We start from the raw sequence: 17,786 nt of genomic DNA, 5'->3' as shown, positions 1-17,786 counted from the left end.
CATCAACATATCTAACAAACAAAAGTTTGTAGTTTTAATTTTTATTAAAAGACACTTTTGGACTACCATGTGATATTCAACAGTTAAGCTTTTGCTGACTCAGGAATAAAACAATGATTGCATTTAGTTTACGGAAACAGAGCTAAAACTCCCAAAATTTCAAAGCAAAAACATTCATTCCTTTCACATTGTCGATCGATATTGTTAATTTTAACCCTTTAACTCCCAAGATCTCATTAGTAATTCTCCTTACTGTCTGCCATACAGTTCTTGTGATGTTCGTTTGGAGAATTTGGTACTGGATCAATTTATAATCCCCTAATTTATATTTTTCGTTATTCTCATCATCACTTGTCTGCTTCATATTGTATTGATATTGTAAAGAGAAATTCAGTCTTGGTCGCTCATAGGAGTTAAAGGGTTAACACTTAATTTATCAAATCACAGAAAAGAAATAGTTTGTACATAAAGCTGAATAGCAAACACATGAGATCTCACAAAGGTTAGGTTATTCAAATGAAATCTATCTTTAAGGACGAGGAAAGATTTTTGACTGTTACATTTAATCTATTTTTGTTTGAATATGGCGTTTTCTCAGAAAATTATTAATACTGGATCCTAAGAATTTCCGCTCTATTCACCCCATATAAAATTACACTTAATCAACTATAATCCCTTCCATGGATCATTACACTTGTAATATTCTAGCAAATGATAACTGTCAAGCTAGCGTTCAAATAATAAAATGTATCTTTGAATCTCTTGTCTCTTCGCGCAGCATAAGTAAGCAAAGACTCGCAAGCATTAAGTCACACCTCTTCAATTTCGTCATCTTCTTCTACATCCATGCGCGGAGTCCAAAACGAGTCCGGTTGAAAGCCATCCGGAACAGCATCTGTTTCCTCAACGAGCCGTGGAGTACGGGAAGAGACTCTTGAAGCGAGTGAACCGGAAGCTGTGTACTGCCCAGAACTACAGGACCTTCCCCGGTAAATCCGCCTCGGCGCTGCCGATCGGTATGAGTCGCCGGACCTACTTGTGCGTCTGGATTCTGATGTGGCAGAGCTTGTTTGAATATCGAATGTTGTTGGTAGGTCTGGAATTATATCGTACTGTCCGGCGTTTCTTCGTAAACGGAACTTCACGCAAACCGCACATACAATGCTGCTTGCCGCGAGGAACGCTAAAATGCCAACCGCAAGAGGACCTGCATGCTGTATCTCGTCGTCTGACTTCAACAATTTCGTAAGTCTTGGGATGCTGGAATACCATGCCAAAACAGCCACAATGGCCAAGAGAAAGAAAAGACCACCCAAAATGGCACCGAACCACATGCAACATGCATTACAACATGCATTGCAACATGCATTACAGCATGAATTGCCATAATCACATTTACAAAAGCACCCGCAACAACGGATAAGACAACAATCGTCGTCGTGAATCGGAGACGAGGATCGTGAGCTTGTGGCAGGAAGTCGTGTTCCCCTAGATTCCCAGCTGGACTGGAGGTCTTCCAGTATCGTTTCTGGATTTTCATAACAATCTCGAATATGCTGCTTGACTAAAGAGACCAAATCTCTCCTTTTAGGCTTTAATTCCTTGATGATCTCGAGCAAGTTATGAATCTTTTCCCGCTCGCTGCCGATGACGTTTTGATGGCGCAGAATGTTAAACACATCCCATCCACTAGAAATTCGTTCTCGCTGGCTGCCTGGAATATGTCTTCCACAAACATGTATCAGACTCTCCAGATTTCTTTCGTTTAGCTCGTGGTTAAGGTTATTTAAAAGTATCTGAAAAGGATCGAGAGCAGATTCAGCTGCCATCTTTTCAATCAATTGATCTTGAAAACGAAAGGACTCTGGCTCCCCCAGTAAAGATATCATTTGCACATTCCAGAGATGTTTTCTACTCCCCGATGTAAACTTCCTTTTAAGGGCTCAAATGACTATTTTGAAAGGTAATCATCTGCTCAACATGTCAATTTTGCCTTGATCTGTTGATGCTTCTTAATTATCACATGTTATTGTAAATCTGAAGTTCCGCTCAGTACCCCTGTGCGGTATGTCTAGCAGCGCTTCTTGGCTGCTTTCTGGGGAAATCACTGTTTCGTGGGGGAGGGGTGAGGGAGAAGGAGAAGAGGAGGGAGAGGGAAGGGAGAGAAAATAAGACAGTCAATGTGGTGCTTCAATTCTAAGAGGTAAATTCAGAAATGTTTATCTTAAGAAAGTGCTCCCAAAGTCTGAGATTAAAAGTTTAATTGATTGTACGAATAGGGATTGAGATCTAGCAGAAAATAATTCCAACAAAGATTGGTAAAATAGGAATAAATTTACTGCCATTTAATGAAAAAATGAAATTACAGGCTGCATACTGAGTCTTTGCACACGACTAAGCGATACTTGCGGCTGTATCAAGAGAAGAAAGCGAACCGGAAGGGGTAACAAGATAGGAACTGAGTGATCCTGCTCGTGCACACTCTGGTGTGTTAGCCTTCGAATTCGGTACTGCAAAGTTGTTGTCAGCGCCATGCTGGATGGATCTCCCATCACATATTTGGTTGTCTTCACGATCATTATTAAGATGAATATATCGTCTCGTTAAAAAAAAGCGGCAAATTGCCCCCAGAGCGCTGCAGACTGCAATGAATAGCAAGAACCCAATAATGTACGGTCCGGCGCGGTTCCAATCATCGTTGGATTTTATAGAAGAGGTGACTTCAGGAATGTTGGCGTACCACGCCAGTACGGCTGCAACGGCGAAGAAGGCGAAAAGGACCGTCACAAATATAAGACAGCTGCTGTAACAAGTGATCTCACAGCAAAAGCAATTGAGAACCCAGCATGGCGAAGAGGACCTAAATGCAGTAGATTCTATGTTCAAGGCTAGTTGGTTATTTCTCAAGGTTAGAGAGCTGTGAAGGGACTCGGATGCCCTTACTGAATCGAATATTTCCTCCGATTGCTCGTAGTACTTCGCAATGTGCTTTTTAACCAGATGACTTAAATCCCGTCGTTTCAACACCTTGATAATCATCAGCAAGTTTGCCACTTTCTCGGGTTCGTCCCCGATTATGTTCAGCCTTCGGAGATGGTTTAAAAAGTCCCAACCGTCTTTGATTCTCTCACGCTGACCACCCGGAATCCACTGTGCACAAACATTTTTCAAGCTCTGAAGATCTTTTTCCTCCAGTTCGTTGCTGATGTTGTTTAAAAGAATCCGAAATGGATCCAGACTAATCGCCGCCATTTTTTTATTCCTTTTCAGGTTGCGTCACGCTGTTCAGATATTTGAGTGCAGTTCTTTCCACGCACGGATTTTGTTGTTATTTGTGTTATTGATGTTACCTCAACAAGAAACGCTTCGAATAACACATAAAACAAAGATTTGCTGTCCTCTCAGGTAGTTGGAAGGAAGTAAAAATTGGACGTATATCGACTGGCTTTCCGGGAATCGCGTGACTATCCAAGAGTATCATAACTGTGAACACATCCCGTGATTAAAAAAAGGGAAGATTGCGTAATAACGGTCCCGGCGAGAGAGGTGGTCACAGGTTACTATTAGGGAGGGGTGGGGGGATTTTCAGTTTGTCCATTTGAGTTCCGTCGTGACATGAATTTAAATTAAACACTTAGGAGTTTAGACAATAGTCAAGCTGTGAGTTACCCCAGCAGTAAATTTTCTTGTAGATTTGAAAAGGCTCGCTATGAAACCCCATGAACACATTCTTCTTGATATTGTAACAACTTTGAATCTCAACAATGTCAAATGTTGCCAAAAGAACTTCTCACATTCGCAAAGTCATTTATTCAAATCCATCCGCAGTTAATTTGGATCAATATCAGTATCTGGGCAACTGCCCACCTACCCCTCCCCTAACCAAACAACAATCTATTGATAACAAGTTAAGGTTAATGTTGGGTTAGGGGAGGGGTAGGTGGGCAGTTGCCCAGATACTGATTTTGATCCTTTTCTATTCCTCTCCCACGCAGCACAACAGTCTTTTCACGATGTTATATCTAATATACATTTTAAGAATAGTTTCTTTGACTAAAAGATAGTCTACCTCACAGTAAACATAAACCTAAACAAAAGAATTCCTTGTTACCCTTTCCTATACATTCCTCATACTTCATGTTTGCAATCAGGGGGCGCAACCTATGTTTTCAAAGGAATATCAACTTACAAGGACCTAACTAATAATTTTGAAAACTTAAAAACGTTTATTTCTCGAACTATGAAAAACTGTCTGCATTAACCCTGTAATTCATGACAAAATTCAAGACAGAATTTCTCCTTCCAATATCTCTACAATATCAAGCAGACAAGTAATGAGAATAAAGAAAATATCAATTTTGTGAATTGTTCGTTGATCCAACACCTAATTCTCCAAACTAACATCATACAAATTGTATGGCGGACAGTAAGGAGAATTACTAATGAGATCTTGGGAGTGAAACGGTTAGGGGCCACCCAACTACAAAGCCTAAGGGAATATCAACAGTTCCCTACAAAGCTCATCAATGCAGTTGACCCTCTCTCAAGATTTCCTTTAGCAATTTGTTAGGTAAATTTTCATTAAAAGGTGGAATGGACCCTTTAAAAACACAGATTACTCTCACGCCCGATGGGGTCGATCCGAGATCGAGATCATAAATTATAGTCTAGACGCCCACCATATAATAAGTAACAGCACACAGACGAGGCAAATACGCAGCAGCTTAAACAAGTTGATGACCACGTTCACCTTGAACAAGCCGTGGCTTAAGTTAGCTACGGTTTGTGCGAGACGAAGGCTTAAACAAGCTCGTCTCACACAAGCTAATCTTTGTTTGAGACATAAAACCGAGATCCTAAAGTTAAATCTTATTCCTAAATAAAAGTGAGGAAGGAAAATCTGAAGAGGAGAAACCAGTATGGACGATATCCCTATGGTTCAGTTCACGGACAGCTGCCATGCACATCTAATAAATTATAGGAACTAGAACAAGTAAATAAAATCATGTTTTGACCATTACTCTTTCACCAAGATGGGAAAAGATTTGCTTACAACTTCGGTTAAGTTATCTAAAACCAACATTTTGACGGGCTTCCGTTACTCAAGTAACTACTTGCGTGATATGAACGTAACATGAACGCGAGGTGAAAAAATTAGCAGCCTATTATACTAAGTTTCAGCCTACTGTGGCGAAAACATGTTGCTTGGTGCGAAGGGCCAAACAGTTACCTCTCCCCCTGTGTTATTCATCCCTGGGGGATTAAGGAGGGAGTGAACGTGTGGAAGAAGGATCGATGCCCGGGGTGGGGGGTTGAGGTGAGAGGGAGGGCTTGCCACCACTGGGGGCATGAATGGGACGTCTGTACTCTCTGAGGAAGTAGGAGCCAACATTCGAGAGATGACAACTTGTTGATGCTGTTGAACGGGTATGGCGCTCAGATGACTGCCTTGAGAGGTCGTTGCTTGGGAATGTAGGAGACTCGGTGAAGATGTGTTAATACCTCGGGGCAAGGCGATGTCCCGTTCACTAGCCTCGTAAGATGTCCCGAGAACTCTTCCAGTGTGTGCGATCGTAGAGGCATTCGCATTTGCATGAAGGCTAGGTGCGCTGACGGTTTGTTGCGGCTGGCTGCGGAGAAAGCCTAACACCACTTGCATCATAGGAGTGGGAGAGCCACTGACTGCGGTGTTCAAACTGTTCAATGGCGTTGTGCTGTATAAAGGACTCGGGGTGTTCAGAGGTGTGCACGAGGCTAAAGTTGTCTGAGAGCTTGCATTGCTCAACTCGACTGGCCTGTCTCCCGCCTGCGTGCTGTCTGCAACCTCGTCATGTTCACCGTCATTGGGTGTCTCATCGGTGACCGTTTGACCGGGTTCGCCTTCTCGTTGCTGACCTTCCTGGTTAGCATCGGCTCTCTCTCCTGATTCAGCTGGTGCGTTCTTTCCCTTCTTCTTTCTGCGTCTAACAAAACACATTAGACGTTTTAATACCTTACTGTCAATTCGTCTGTGCAAAACCGTTTACAAAGTTAGAGACAACATGTCGCCCAAAGTTTAAATTCTTTTCCAATCACCCAACGTTAAAGAATACCGTTAGAGCCACTTTCTAAATTTGTTGCAAGAGAACAACATCTGAAATGGTTAGCTCGCAGTGTTATAGTGGGAAACAGTTGTTCAGAAAAGCTTCAAAGTAGTTGTGACTCAAACCGGTAAAGAAGACAGAAGGAAACGACTGGAAAACTATAATGACTTTAAGCAACTACGACGAATGTGATGGATAATTGACGATACACAAGCCTGCAATAATCCCTGGTCTTAAAGCTACACTTGAAAACATAATTATAAAAATAATTGTAGTAGAAATATAGGCAAGCTTAATGGGCCATGACTTTCAGGCATCGTTCATCTAAATCACCACAATAAACGGAGAAATTGACAAACCTTGTTCTTCCTTCAGCGCCATCTTCATGCCAACGTTTGAGATGCTTTTTAAGGTTTCCCGCTTGGGCGAATCCTTGTCCGCACTGTTCACAGGAAAAAGGTTTGTCTCCAGTGTGTGTGCGACAGTGCATAGCAAGACTACTGGGACACAGGAACGCTTTACCGCACAGGCTGCAGAAATACTTCTTTTCGCGACTTTTCTCCTTGGGACGCTGTTCTTTGTTGTGAACAAACCTAATGATCAAGACAATACATTATGGCCCTCTTTTAACTAGCCTGCAGTGCAGGCGTCTTATTAAGGCGAGTTAATGTTAAGAAGCGCGCGATCGTTCACTAAAACGCCTATGTTTGATTTTGGAGTTGGAGTCGACGGTTAGGGGAGGGGGCGAGGAAACGCGAAACTATTCACTCCCCAACCCGCACCCTCTCCCTCTCCTTATTATTTATTGTTGCTCACACCCTTGGTACAAATTTCTTTCATTTCTCAGTCTTCCACTGTTGTTAAAATCAAAGATGGCGGTCATTTTCGCTACGAAAATACTGAGCACTCGCTCGTCGAAATTCCGCCTGCTCTGCTGGCTGTCTTTTAACTGCAAAGTGGGTTTCTGAATTAAACCCGAGAGAAACTTGATAAAGCCGTCAAGAGCACTTACTACCGAACCATCTCAACTTTTAGGCATCTCGGAAACTTACCTTATGTGTTTCGTTAGATTCCCTGGCTGGCTGAAACCCTTTTCACAAACAGTGCACTGATAAGGTTTCTCTCCAGTGTGAGTGCGCATGTGCGATTTCAAGTCAGACGGTCCCGGAAACATCTTGTTGCAACGATCACAGGCATATTTCTTGGCGCCCCTGGGGTTGATCGAACGACCTTCGACCATTGGACAACGTTTACATCTGAGGACGACAAGAGTACACAAATCGGCTGATTGATATACTGACAGGGTAATTTGGCATTATCAAATGAGTTGATAATAAAAACTGACCACCGTAAAGAGTTTCAAAGTTGACGTTTCGAGCTTTACCCCTTTGTCAAAGCGACAAACGGAGGGCTAGAGCTCGAAACGTCAACTTTGAAACCCTTTACGATGGCCAATTTACGTTATCAACTCAATGGATAATACTTAATTACCCTGTTATACTCTCCCACCGACGCAGAACCACAGTTTCTTTAGAAACGTACTCCCTTATGATTGATATATTGACAGATGAATAACCTTATTGATTGATCATTCGACTGACTGAAATACTATTGCACAATACAAATTTAACTCAAATAGTAATACTAACATTGATGTAGCTGACACGTGGACTGACCGGCCGCTGACTAACTTACTGTCTACAGTTATCACAGCTTCTGGGGAGACCATTGTTCCTCATCGGCAGCAAAAGGTGCAACTGGACAGATTGACTGCTTCAGTAACTGCACTACTGAGCCACGTGTTGACGTGACTCTTTTACAGGAAGACTGACAAACGACTAACTATCCAAATATACAAAGAGTCTCTTATTCCTCGCAAAAACAGGTATTACAGTGAAATAATAAAAAATTACTTATAGTTAACAGGCAACTTTTAAAAGCATAGTTTGATCATTACTGGAACCCACAGGCTAAAGGAACCGAAACAAAGCCAGAGAAAAAGACACCAGACTTGCTAAACAATGTGGTATTGTTACGCAAGACGGAAACTAAACTTTCTACTCACGTTACTTACGGGAAATAACGTTTCTTTTGTTGTTGTAGTAATTGACTTTCAACTAATCGACTGGCTGCTCTTTCACTAATTGATTGTTGATCCAATAAGCCATTTCCGAGTAACCTTTGGCTTCCTTTTCGAAACGAGGCCTGGTGCTCAACTATTCGTATAAAACTGAGTTTAATTTGAGTGTGAATGAAAACTTTTAATAATATGAAAGAATGAGCACCAGGACTCACTTTGAAAACGAGGCCAAAGATAATTCGGAAATGGCCTATTTTGTTCCCAGTTCACCCTTTAACCCACCTGATGTGTTTCCGCAAGCCAGACTTCTGAACAAAGTCTTTTCCGCAAAGATCACATTTATAGGGTTTCTCTCCGGTATGGCCCCTGTAAAGACGATCAGTTGGAAAAAAATCTTTTAACCATTCAAAGGAATCAATCAAAATATTTATCATTACACGAGGTCAATGAAGCCCGCAAGAGTACTTGAAAAGGGATCAAAGCAGCTCACAAAAATGAACGTTGACTTTTCGAAAATAATTTTTGGCGGAAAGCGATGAAGGGCCATCATGTAGTCTCTTTCGATTTGGATCGCTACGTATCCCTCAGGCGATGAAAGTCGGCAGATTACGCTTAGAAACTGGTCAGGGAGGACAGAGGATATAGTAGCGTCACCTCCCCCCACTCAGGCTCTGTAAAACTCTTAGGATCCCCTCCATTGGCAGTCAATTTTCTACAGCCCCGTCCTTCATACCCTGTCAGCGAGGACTGATCCCCACTTCGTTCGCCCTAAAAGCCATGTGATTCCCGCAAAAATCCTCCGACTCGCCTCCACCCTCACTTGATAAATAATGATTGCTCTCTCAACCTTCAAGAGCACTTTTCAATCGAGTGTCGTAAAAACCATCACCATGGTGATCACAACAGCCAATAAGAGTGAAGAAAAAATTGCAGTGCGTAGCAATCCTCCTCAATGGTGATTACCTCGAAGGCCAGACGATAACACTTCATTAAAACTTTTAACAAATTACACCCGTGTATGGTAAGTTTCCACTTAACCCCACCTAAAATGCACGACCAGTTGATAACTTGTGGCGAATGTCTTTATGCATTTTCCGCATCGATGGCCCTTGTTTGCGACTCCCTGCTCCCCATGCCTCCTCCTAGTATGTTTGGCGAGGTTTGGGAACGAGACAAATGTAGCCCCACACTCACTGCACATGCACTTTTTGTCCGTGGTGTGTGTTTTGACGTGTTCCATCAGCTCTGGCTGAGTGTCAAATGACAGCATGCACCCATCAAACTGACAGACAAACTTGTCAGTGGTGTATTTCTTTTGAACTTCGTCTTTCTCGTAGTGACTTGCATGCTTGTGTCTCCACAGATGACCTAACCAGATAGTCAACTAGTGTTAGTTCGCAAACACAGAACAGGTGAAGCGTTAGTAGAGATCTTTTCATGGAGCATTTTCAAAGTCAAATGAACAAAACCAAAGTCTCTCGAAATCCCCCTCGTTACCAGTTAATTTCCTATACTCCCCTCCCTCTTTAATCTCTCTTGGCGTCGACTGATCCCTCCCTCATATGCCCCCCTTCCCCCCCCCCCCCGAAAAAAAAACCCTCCTGACCTACTACCCTGGAGATAAATGATGACTAGTCCCTTAACCCTTTACACCCTAAAATCAGTATTCATATTCTCCATACTGTTCTCTGTACATTTACAAGGTGCTGACAAGGAGAATTTGTCTAACAATCAAGAGTTTCTTTAGTTGGTGATCATTTCCTTTATTCTCCTGACATTCATGTGTGATTCAGCGGCGATATTGTAAGGAGAAATTAGATGCTGGTCACTTTTAAGGGATTAAGGGTTAAGAATTACGATTTACCTCGTTGAGTGTAAGTTGCGTCGCAGTACTCACACTTGTAAGGTCGTAAGCCTTCGTGCACGGACTGCACATGAACAGCCAACACACGACTGTTGACGTACACTTTACTGCACACTTCACAAGACACAGGTCTGTTGGCTTCAGAATGGCGCTCTCTTGGCACCTTCTCGTGCACACTCCTGATGTGACGGTTCAAATGCGTTTTCTGAGTGAATTTCCACGAGCACTTGTCACACTTGAATGGCCTCTCTCCAGTGTGGCTTCGCTTGTGGCTCTGTAGTAAAACAAAGCTTCAATCTCTTATGGCGTTCTGTTTCATACAGAGACTATGAAAAGGTACTGTAATATGCTCACACAGAGGTGACGTAGCTAATCCCAGTTTCATTATATTCATCGTACGAATAACTTTGCCTCTCTAACAGTGATTTACCTCGTTTCTCCCAACTCCTCCTAAAAATCTTGACCGCGAGGGAAACGAACAAAGTTCAAATATTGCAAGGGGGGAGGGGAAAATATAATGTACTACATGCGAAAAGAATGCGGTATCTACACATGTATTTGCAGCAGTGTTTCAAAACTTTTGGCCTAGATCGAAGCTACGGTGCAGCACCAAAAACAAGGAGAGAGGTGTAAATGCACATTTTGAAGTCACTGCACGTTTGCTGGACTAAATTTATTTTGTATCTCAATTGGAAGGAAAACACCAAAATATATAGATATATCGGATCAATATCAGTACCTCGGCAACTGAGCCGCACCTACCCATCCCCGACCCAACAACAGTCAACTGATAACAAGTTTGGGTCAATTTTGGGTTAGGGGAGGGGTAGGTGCGCAGATGCTCAGATGCTCAGATAACGACATCGATCCGATATACCATAAATTCTACAAACCTCTAAGCCGTGCATGGAGTCGAACTTTTTGCCACATTCCGAACAGCCATATTTTTTTTCCCGTTGTTTATCCTTGGCTGGGACATAACCGGGTAGATGCTTTTTGCGATGTTTGTTCAAGTTGCTTTTGGAGGAGAACTTTTTGCCGCACTCGATGCAATTCAACCCACTGTTTTCGTCGTGGGTCGCGAGATGTTCCTTCAGGTACATTTTGTTGTAGGTTTTATGACAAATGGGACATTCCTCGGATGACTCATCCGGCCCGTGCTTGGAACGGACATGGTACTGTTTCTCTTTAACAGTTTGAAACTGCATATCACAACTCGCACATCTGAAATCAACGATTTAAAATTCGATTTAAAGCAGGCGTGCATGGTTTCCTTTGAGAATGAAGATCTGCGCGAAAAGCACTATTCGCCTGCGTGGTATATCCTTACAAGTAACAGAGCACATTATCCGGGCTGTATAACCTGATAAAGCCACGAGGGATGTTGGAAGAATTCGAGGAAAGCCTGTAAATTGTTCGCCTCCGACTTGTGACCCCAACATCCCGCGTAGCTTTATCACATTACAGAGCCCTGGAAGCATAGGCTTGGAAACTGGACTGAAACATATCAAACACTTCGATAATCAAGATTCGATAATCAAGATCCGATAAGTAATTCTCCCCATTTAGCGTCATAGATTTCCTCTTAAATTAAACAGGAGAATTTGATGTTTGATCAAGATAAAACCCTCCAGTTGATACACTTGTCTGTTCTTAAAACCTTTGTGCAAGATAACCTACTAAAACCAAAGAGAAAGTAAATGTTAAGTTTTGACTTACTTTGGCACATGAACCTCTGGCGGATTATCCGCATGCTCCTTCAGTTGTCTCCAATTCTCAAACTCTTCATTGCAGACGTTGCACCTGAGCAAAAAAAAATTATTATCCATCATTACTCCTAGAAAAAAAAAAGTGAACTTTGTCGATCGTTCTATGCCTTTTTGTTTTGCTTTTTTTTGTTCTTCTTTATTTCCTACTTCTTCACTGTATAACATAATTCAGAGTGCTTACGAACCCGTAATATGGTACAGTGTGTCTGAAACTTCACCCGTGATTCGTTTATTAACAAATCAGAACTGATCAGTCCAGGCTAAGAGGCGAAATAAATACATAGAATAAAAGACTAGAAAGAGTAGCAGACATAGCTGCCCCAATTTTTTATCCCTTTGGGAAATAAATAGTGTTATTCTGAGTGTCAATTGATTCCAATACTCAGAACACGATAACGTAATTTTTTTCTGAGTAGAAGTGGTGATAATCATGAAGTGAAGGTACATCTTGAGAACTTTATGATTGAGTGCCGTAAAACCAAAACCAAAGTAATCACAATGGCCAATCAGAAGAAAGAAAAATCCATTCAATCCACTCAAAGTAAAACCGACAAAACGCGGGAAAACAAAGCGCGGGAAAACGCGGGCGACCAAGCCGTAATTGATTTAGTTTTACATCTGATTGGTTAAGAGAAAGGCACAAGCTTTTTTCGACCAATCACAAAGTGGAGTAAAGCAAAAAAAAAAAAGCACTCCTGATCATTTTTGACATCCATTTAAAAATTGCTCTTACTATTGATATAATTATACACTTTGGTCATGTTGACTTAAATTGCAAAGTTTTTTATCTTTCAAATTAAAACAATTTTCATACTTTGGCTTCCCATTACATTTGTGTTTCTGAAGTAGAAAGGCATTTCTGAACTCCATGGTGCATGTTTTGCACTGGAATTGCTGTGAAAGGCATTCCATAGCTGAGCTGTGTTCTGTGGCTTTCACTTTGTCCCCAAAATCCTCCGAACAGTGGGTACAGCGGTATTTGATTGTATCTATTCAAGGTAGAATTAATGAAAACACATACAAGAAAGGATGTCAAATTGTGCATAAAAAGGCAGATAAACAATGTCTATGGTGACAAAATCACATACACAGTTTCTATCTCAAGAGTGCTAAAGCGTGTTAACCAAAGAGATGCACATGTACAATGTACAATTATCCAACTGACAGCTCTAAGGTAATCTTGTAAAATTCAAAATAGAAATACCTCGTTGAAATACATGTATGTATCACTTATTTTTTTTACTTTCCCAACAGGCAGCTTTTCAAAGACAACGACTCTCATGATTTACCATGAATATAAATTAGAGTACAACTGTACAAGTAGATTGAATCAACACAAAAAGAATGTTCATGTAGCACAAGAATAGTACTCATCAAAACAAAAAAGTCTCAGAATACATATTCTCCCTACTGTTCTCTATACATTTCCTTAGGTGCTGTCAAGTAGAAGTTGTTTAGCAATCAAGAGTTGTTTTAGTCAGTGATCATTTCTCTTATTCTTGTGATCTTAATAAGTGATTCAGCGGAGATATGGTAAGGAGAAATTAGAAGCTGGTCACTTCTAGGAATAAAAGGGTTGATGTCAAACTGTTACTCAAAAATGTGACGACACTCTTGTTAAGAGTTATGTACTAAACAAAATGATGACATACCCTGACCACTCTCAGCATCAAGAATTTTTATTTCTTTTATATGTGGCTTTCGTTTATGCTGAGCTGATGGCTTCCTTCCACGTTTCTTTTCCATTGAAATTTCGCCATTATTAGTGCTGGCCCCAGTTTCCTTTGTCAACTTCTTTTCACCCTTAGGAATAAAATCATTATCATCATCTACATCATTGCCATCATCAATATCTTCCTCTTCCTCTTCCCCTTCATCTTCATCTTCATCTTCATCACCCTCCTCATCATCTTCATCAGACACCTCATACTCTTCTATCACTACCACATCATCACTGCCATCTTCATCATCATCATCGTCGTCACTGTTGTCTTCATCATCATCATCCACAACCTCTGGATTTCCTTCTTTGAGAGAGTCAGCCATTTCTTTATCATGGCCTGCATTATTCCCATCTTTGTTAGGTTCTTTGCCTTCAGTACTAGGATTGATATAAACTTCAGACTTGTCAAGAGGAACCACTGCAATCTTTTCACCAGTATCATCTGTGATGAAGGACAATGGTGCACTCTCTACATAGGCTGGATACACTGAACCTGTCAGCGATAAAACACATCGAGACAGTAAAACAAGTGTAAAGCTACTTCCCCAAATCAAACACATTCTATATTACATCTTCAGGAGTATTCAATTCTTTTTCTTTGTACCATACCTCTTGAGTTCAGAGTATTAATTTTTTTTTTATTACCTTTAAATGATTTATCAAATAGAACCATTAACTCTTCTCCCACAGCTATATCCTTAACAGCTTCAAAGCAGACTCCTCCTGGAGAGTTATATGCTACAATGTTTTGTTTTGCTGTTGATGTAGCACTCTGGAGACGACTAAGCCAACGGCATTTGTCCTTCTCATTCTTGTGTGCATAGAAAAAGTGCATCAAGTTTCTTTTGTTTTTATCTTTGATCTAAAAATGTAACAGAACATCATATGGTATCACATACATGTAATGATCTACACAAGTCTCAAACCTAGAGTTATTTACCCTCTAACTCCCAATATCTAATTGTTAAATCTCCCATCTAGCTGCGACATATTTCCTTTGTAAATTAGTTACAAGAATTTGGTGTTAAATCAAGATAATAACTTCTAACCTAATAAATTTGAGTATTCTCATTACCTGTTGGCTGATAATGCAAAGATTTAATTGGGAGAAGTCACATGTTTATCACTTCAAGGAGTTTAAGAGTTCACACTTTTAATGTAATAAAGTGATACTTGAATAATGACTAGTTATTTACACCAAATTATTTTAACAGCATGTTGAGAATAGGATGCATTTGTGCACAATGGTCGACAGATTTCAGGGATTACAATCTTAAAATTCTTGTAAGAAGCCATCCTCCTGAAAAGTTTGGGTGACTTGACAAAACTGCATCAGTTATTTATTACCTCTGATCATACCTGTGACACAAAAAAGTACAATTTCTCTGGAGATTTCCTCTTGTCCACAATTTTACCAATGAATGGGCCAAAACGTCTTCCTTCAGGTATCTGCATATGGGCTAATATTCCAGCTCTGCGTAATTCAGGAGGGAGATGGGAATCCTCCTCTTGCACCTTACGAGGCCTACCTGTAAAATTCCAACAAACTACTTTACAAAGAGGAAGAACTTTTCTTGTGTGTATCCGACCCTTTTTAAACTTCCATTTATCAAAGCTCTATTTGTTACAATGTAGCTATAGTGTGAAATAAATTACTACCAAATCATGAAGTGAAACAATATACATGTATCACTGTTTGGATTCACAAAAACTACATATTCTTTACATAAAGTGCAATTGTTTCTCTAATGATACATTCATTTTGGATGTGGATCACAATGTTTCAATTACACACTGCATATTATAAAATAATTCAAAGTACGCGCGCTCTGATTGGCCACAAAACCATTTTACATGTATGTAAACACGATTTTCATACTGAATCTTCTCGCAGAGTTCTCCCTGCTATTTATTTAGCAGTAACTCAGTTTCTTTAAGTTTGTTTTGAGTACAGTAATGGAAGAAGAAGATTTTCCTAATTTTTCTTTGGAGTTTAATTTTCCCAGTATTCAAGAAACAGCCGAAAAGCCAAATGAACAAAAACAACAAGCACATCACTTTCCTTCGTTGCAAGAAGAGGTTCTTTCATTAGTTATTTTATAAAAGAAATGTAAAATGGTTTCCATGTTTACATAGCCTGATGTAAACACTTGGGAGGTTGGGAGAACACTCAATAAGCTGGAAACCACTCTGCTTCATGTCGTGGTTTCCTACACTTATCTCGTGTTCTCCCAACCTCCCACGTGTTTACATCAGGCTATGTAAACACGGAAACCATTTTACATTTCTTCAATATCACTCAAAAGAGTTGTACTCTATTTCTGAAAATATAATTCTCAATGCTATTTTCTGATTTTAATAACCAGTCTACTCAACAGAGTTGAAAAAAATGTTTAAGTTAGGAGAATTTGTATTGCAATCACTTCAAAAGGCTAACTATGGACAATTCATTGATGCGTTAAATTTCTATCATTTGATCATTCATCTAAATAGTTATCTGAGTGTATAATCTTGTTCTCGTTCAATTGTTCCCTTGTTTCATTGTTCCTTTGAAAACAAACATGAATGCATCAAGACCTCAGGTGTACCTACACCGCAATCTGTGGGCATGTTTTGCTTCAAAATTTTCTATGCCTTAAAATAGTTTAAACCAGTTTCATTTCCCCCGTCTTTTCCAGATCATCGCAATAAATACAGGAGCAATTATATCAAAACTCACCATTGTTTGAAAGAATTCAAGCTCGGAAAAATTTCCACCCACAGAATAACACATTGGAATACCTCTTCACAGCTGTAGTTTTATAGTCCCGTTATGTTTGGTCCCGAAAAGATATCCTAATTCTCCCTTCCTTTCATTCACCTTCACATATAAAAGGAGTCTATGACCCATACAAAATTCCTGATCTATGAAAAAAGAGTTGACCCATTTCAAAAACATTGTTCGTATTTGGAATAATATGCAAATTACTTTCCATTTGGACTCTCGACTCTGGTGGACAGTTGAACGACAATATTCATCCCAGAAATCACCCGTTCAGCAGCCTTCTACATGCCATAAACAAGGAAAATCAAGAAAATTTAGAAAAATAAAATCTGAAATGTTAAATTTCACTTCTTATCCGCTTGTGAAGTCTAAACTCAAACTTGCATTTGCAATCGCAAAGCTTCCGTTCCACAGTTCCATGAAACTGACACACACTTTCGACCTAAAACCTGGCTCAAATAACACGAAGTTCTTACCTTTATTCTTCTTTGCTTTCTCTAACGAAGAAGATGTTTGTCCTGCTGGGCTCTGTAACCTTATTCGCTTGCCTGAAGTCGATCGCGATCCTTCGCGAGCGCCGCGTTCTTGCAATTTCCTTTTCGTTGTATGTTGAAGAGGTCGCGCCTTCATTCGAGCCATTTTCTCGAGTCGTTTGTCGCAAATTTCCAGATCAGAAGCCTCAAACGAGTTCTTTTTCACGAATTCAAAAGCATTTAAAGATGAAAAAGGGTAAGCTAGGGAGGAATCGATTCACTTAAGTCCACACCCGCTACCGAAGAGTCTGCCATAAGTTCACACCATTCCGACTTGTTTCATCCTTTTGATCACGTGATGACTCTTCTAAGATTCTCGCGGAAGACTGGGTTATATTTCCGGGTTTCTTCTCGCATTTATCCACAGAGCAAAGCATTTGGATGATAAATTTGTTGTTTTCTGTATAACGAACAATACATTCTCACAAGGAACAGCTACAATTTTAGGACAATTGTTTATATTCCATATTTCCTCGATAGAACACCCCGGTTTGCTTCTGTCTCCCCTTGTCACAACATGGTCTTCTGTAAGTTGATACCAATTCCAATTAGCCCATATGTTTTTATCTGATCAAGAGTGAGTCAGTTTAGCTGCCCCCAAAACACGGAGTTTTCCTCAGAAAGTTCTGGTAAACCAACTTATTTGGCTGCTATATTTGATGTTCCGTATGATATGAATAATTTTACGTTTCCGAGAAGAGGGATTAAAAAAATGAGTAATGTAACTGAAAAGTTAATTAAAGCCAATCCATAGGTGTTTGCATAAATTTTCTCGAATTCTCTTAACCTTTCCCCTCTTCACCTGCCTCCCATCCAAATGGGGCTGCTTTGCTTTTTCTTTCATTGTGGGGCTGCTATGCTTTTTCGTTCACTGTGTAAGGAAAGAATCAGGCAAACCTAACATTCTCCTGTACTGAATGACTATAGTTGAAGCTCAAAAAGTTATAAAAGGAGGTGGCAATAGAAAAAG

At 40.3% G+C, this 17,786-nt stretch overlaps 3 protein-coding genes across 3 annotated transcripts; all 3 read right to left on the bottom strand.

The window, feature by feature from the left end:
* Positions 1-25: 25 nt before the first annotated feature.
* Positions 26-1,889, bottom strand: LOC113677622 (uncharacterized). Its single transcript, XM_027194460.2, has one exon. It carries the CDS (start codon positions 1,887-1,889, stop codon positions 810-812), a length of 1,080 nt encoding a protein of 359 aa, XP_027050261.2. The 3' UTR covers positions 26-809.
* LOC113677630 (uncharacterized) lies at positions 26-17,309 on the bottom strand. Its single transcript, XM_027194467.2, has 13 exons — positions 16,760-17,309; positions 14,879-15,048; positions 14,165-14,381; positions 13,449-14,012; positions 12,611-12,785; positions 11,747-11,830; positions 10,921-11,251; positions 10,028-10,301; positions 9,207-9,531; positions 8,446-8,529; positions 7,136-7,339; positions 6,443-6,676; positions 26-5,963 (listed from the first exon to the last, which is right to left on the bottom strand). Exons 1-13 carry the CDS (start codon positions 16,920-16,922, stop codon positions 5,183-5,185), a joined length of 3,606 nt encoding a protein of 1,201 aa, XP_027050268.2. The 5' UTR covers positions 16,923-17,309; the 3' UTR covers positions 26-5,182.
* LOC113677631 (uncharacterized) lies at positions 2,249-3,252 on the bottom strand. Its single transcript, XM_027194470.2, has one exon. It carries the CDS (start codon positions 3,250-3,252, stop codon positions 2,395-2,397), a length of 858 nt encoding a protein of 285 aa, XP_027050271.2. The 3' UTR covers positions 2,249-2,394.
* Positions 17,310-17,786: the final 477 nt, after the last annotated feature.

The sequence above is a fragment of the Pocillopora damicornis genome, chromosome 10, assembly GCF_964200805.1.
Source record: "Pocillopora damicornis chromosome 10, jaPocDami1.2, whole genome shotgun sequence".
Lineage (NCBI taxonomy): Eukaryota > Metazoa > Cnidaria > Anthozoa > Scleractinia > Pocilloporidae > Pocillopora > Pocillopora damicornis.
This window is presented reverse-complemented; position numbering and strand designations above follow the sequence as displayed.

Excerpts from the sequence above, each read along its gene's own strand:
- LOC113677630 (XM_027194467.2), bottom strand. The coding sequence starts at position 16,922 with ATGGCTCGAATGAAGGCGCGACCTCTTCAACATACAACGAAAAGGAAA. Across the intron at positions 15,049-16,759 it reads GAAAGCAAAGAAGAATAAAG|GTAGGCCTCGTAAGGTGCAA; the intron begins GTAAGAACTTCG and ends GGAATTTTACAG. Across the intron at positions 7,340-8,445 it reads GGCTTGCGGAAACACATCAG|ATGTAAACGTTGTCCAATGG; the intron begins GTGGGTTAAAGG and ends TGTCGTCCTCAG.
- LOC113677622 (XM_027194460.2), bottom strand. The coding sequence starts at position 1,889 with ATGATATCTTTACTGGGGGAGCCAGAGTCCTTTCGTTTTCAAGATCAA.
- LOC113677631 (XM_027194470.2), bottom strand. The coding sequence starts at position 3,252 with ATGGCGGCGATTAGTCTGGATCCATTTCGGATTCTTTTAAACAACATC.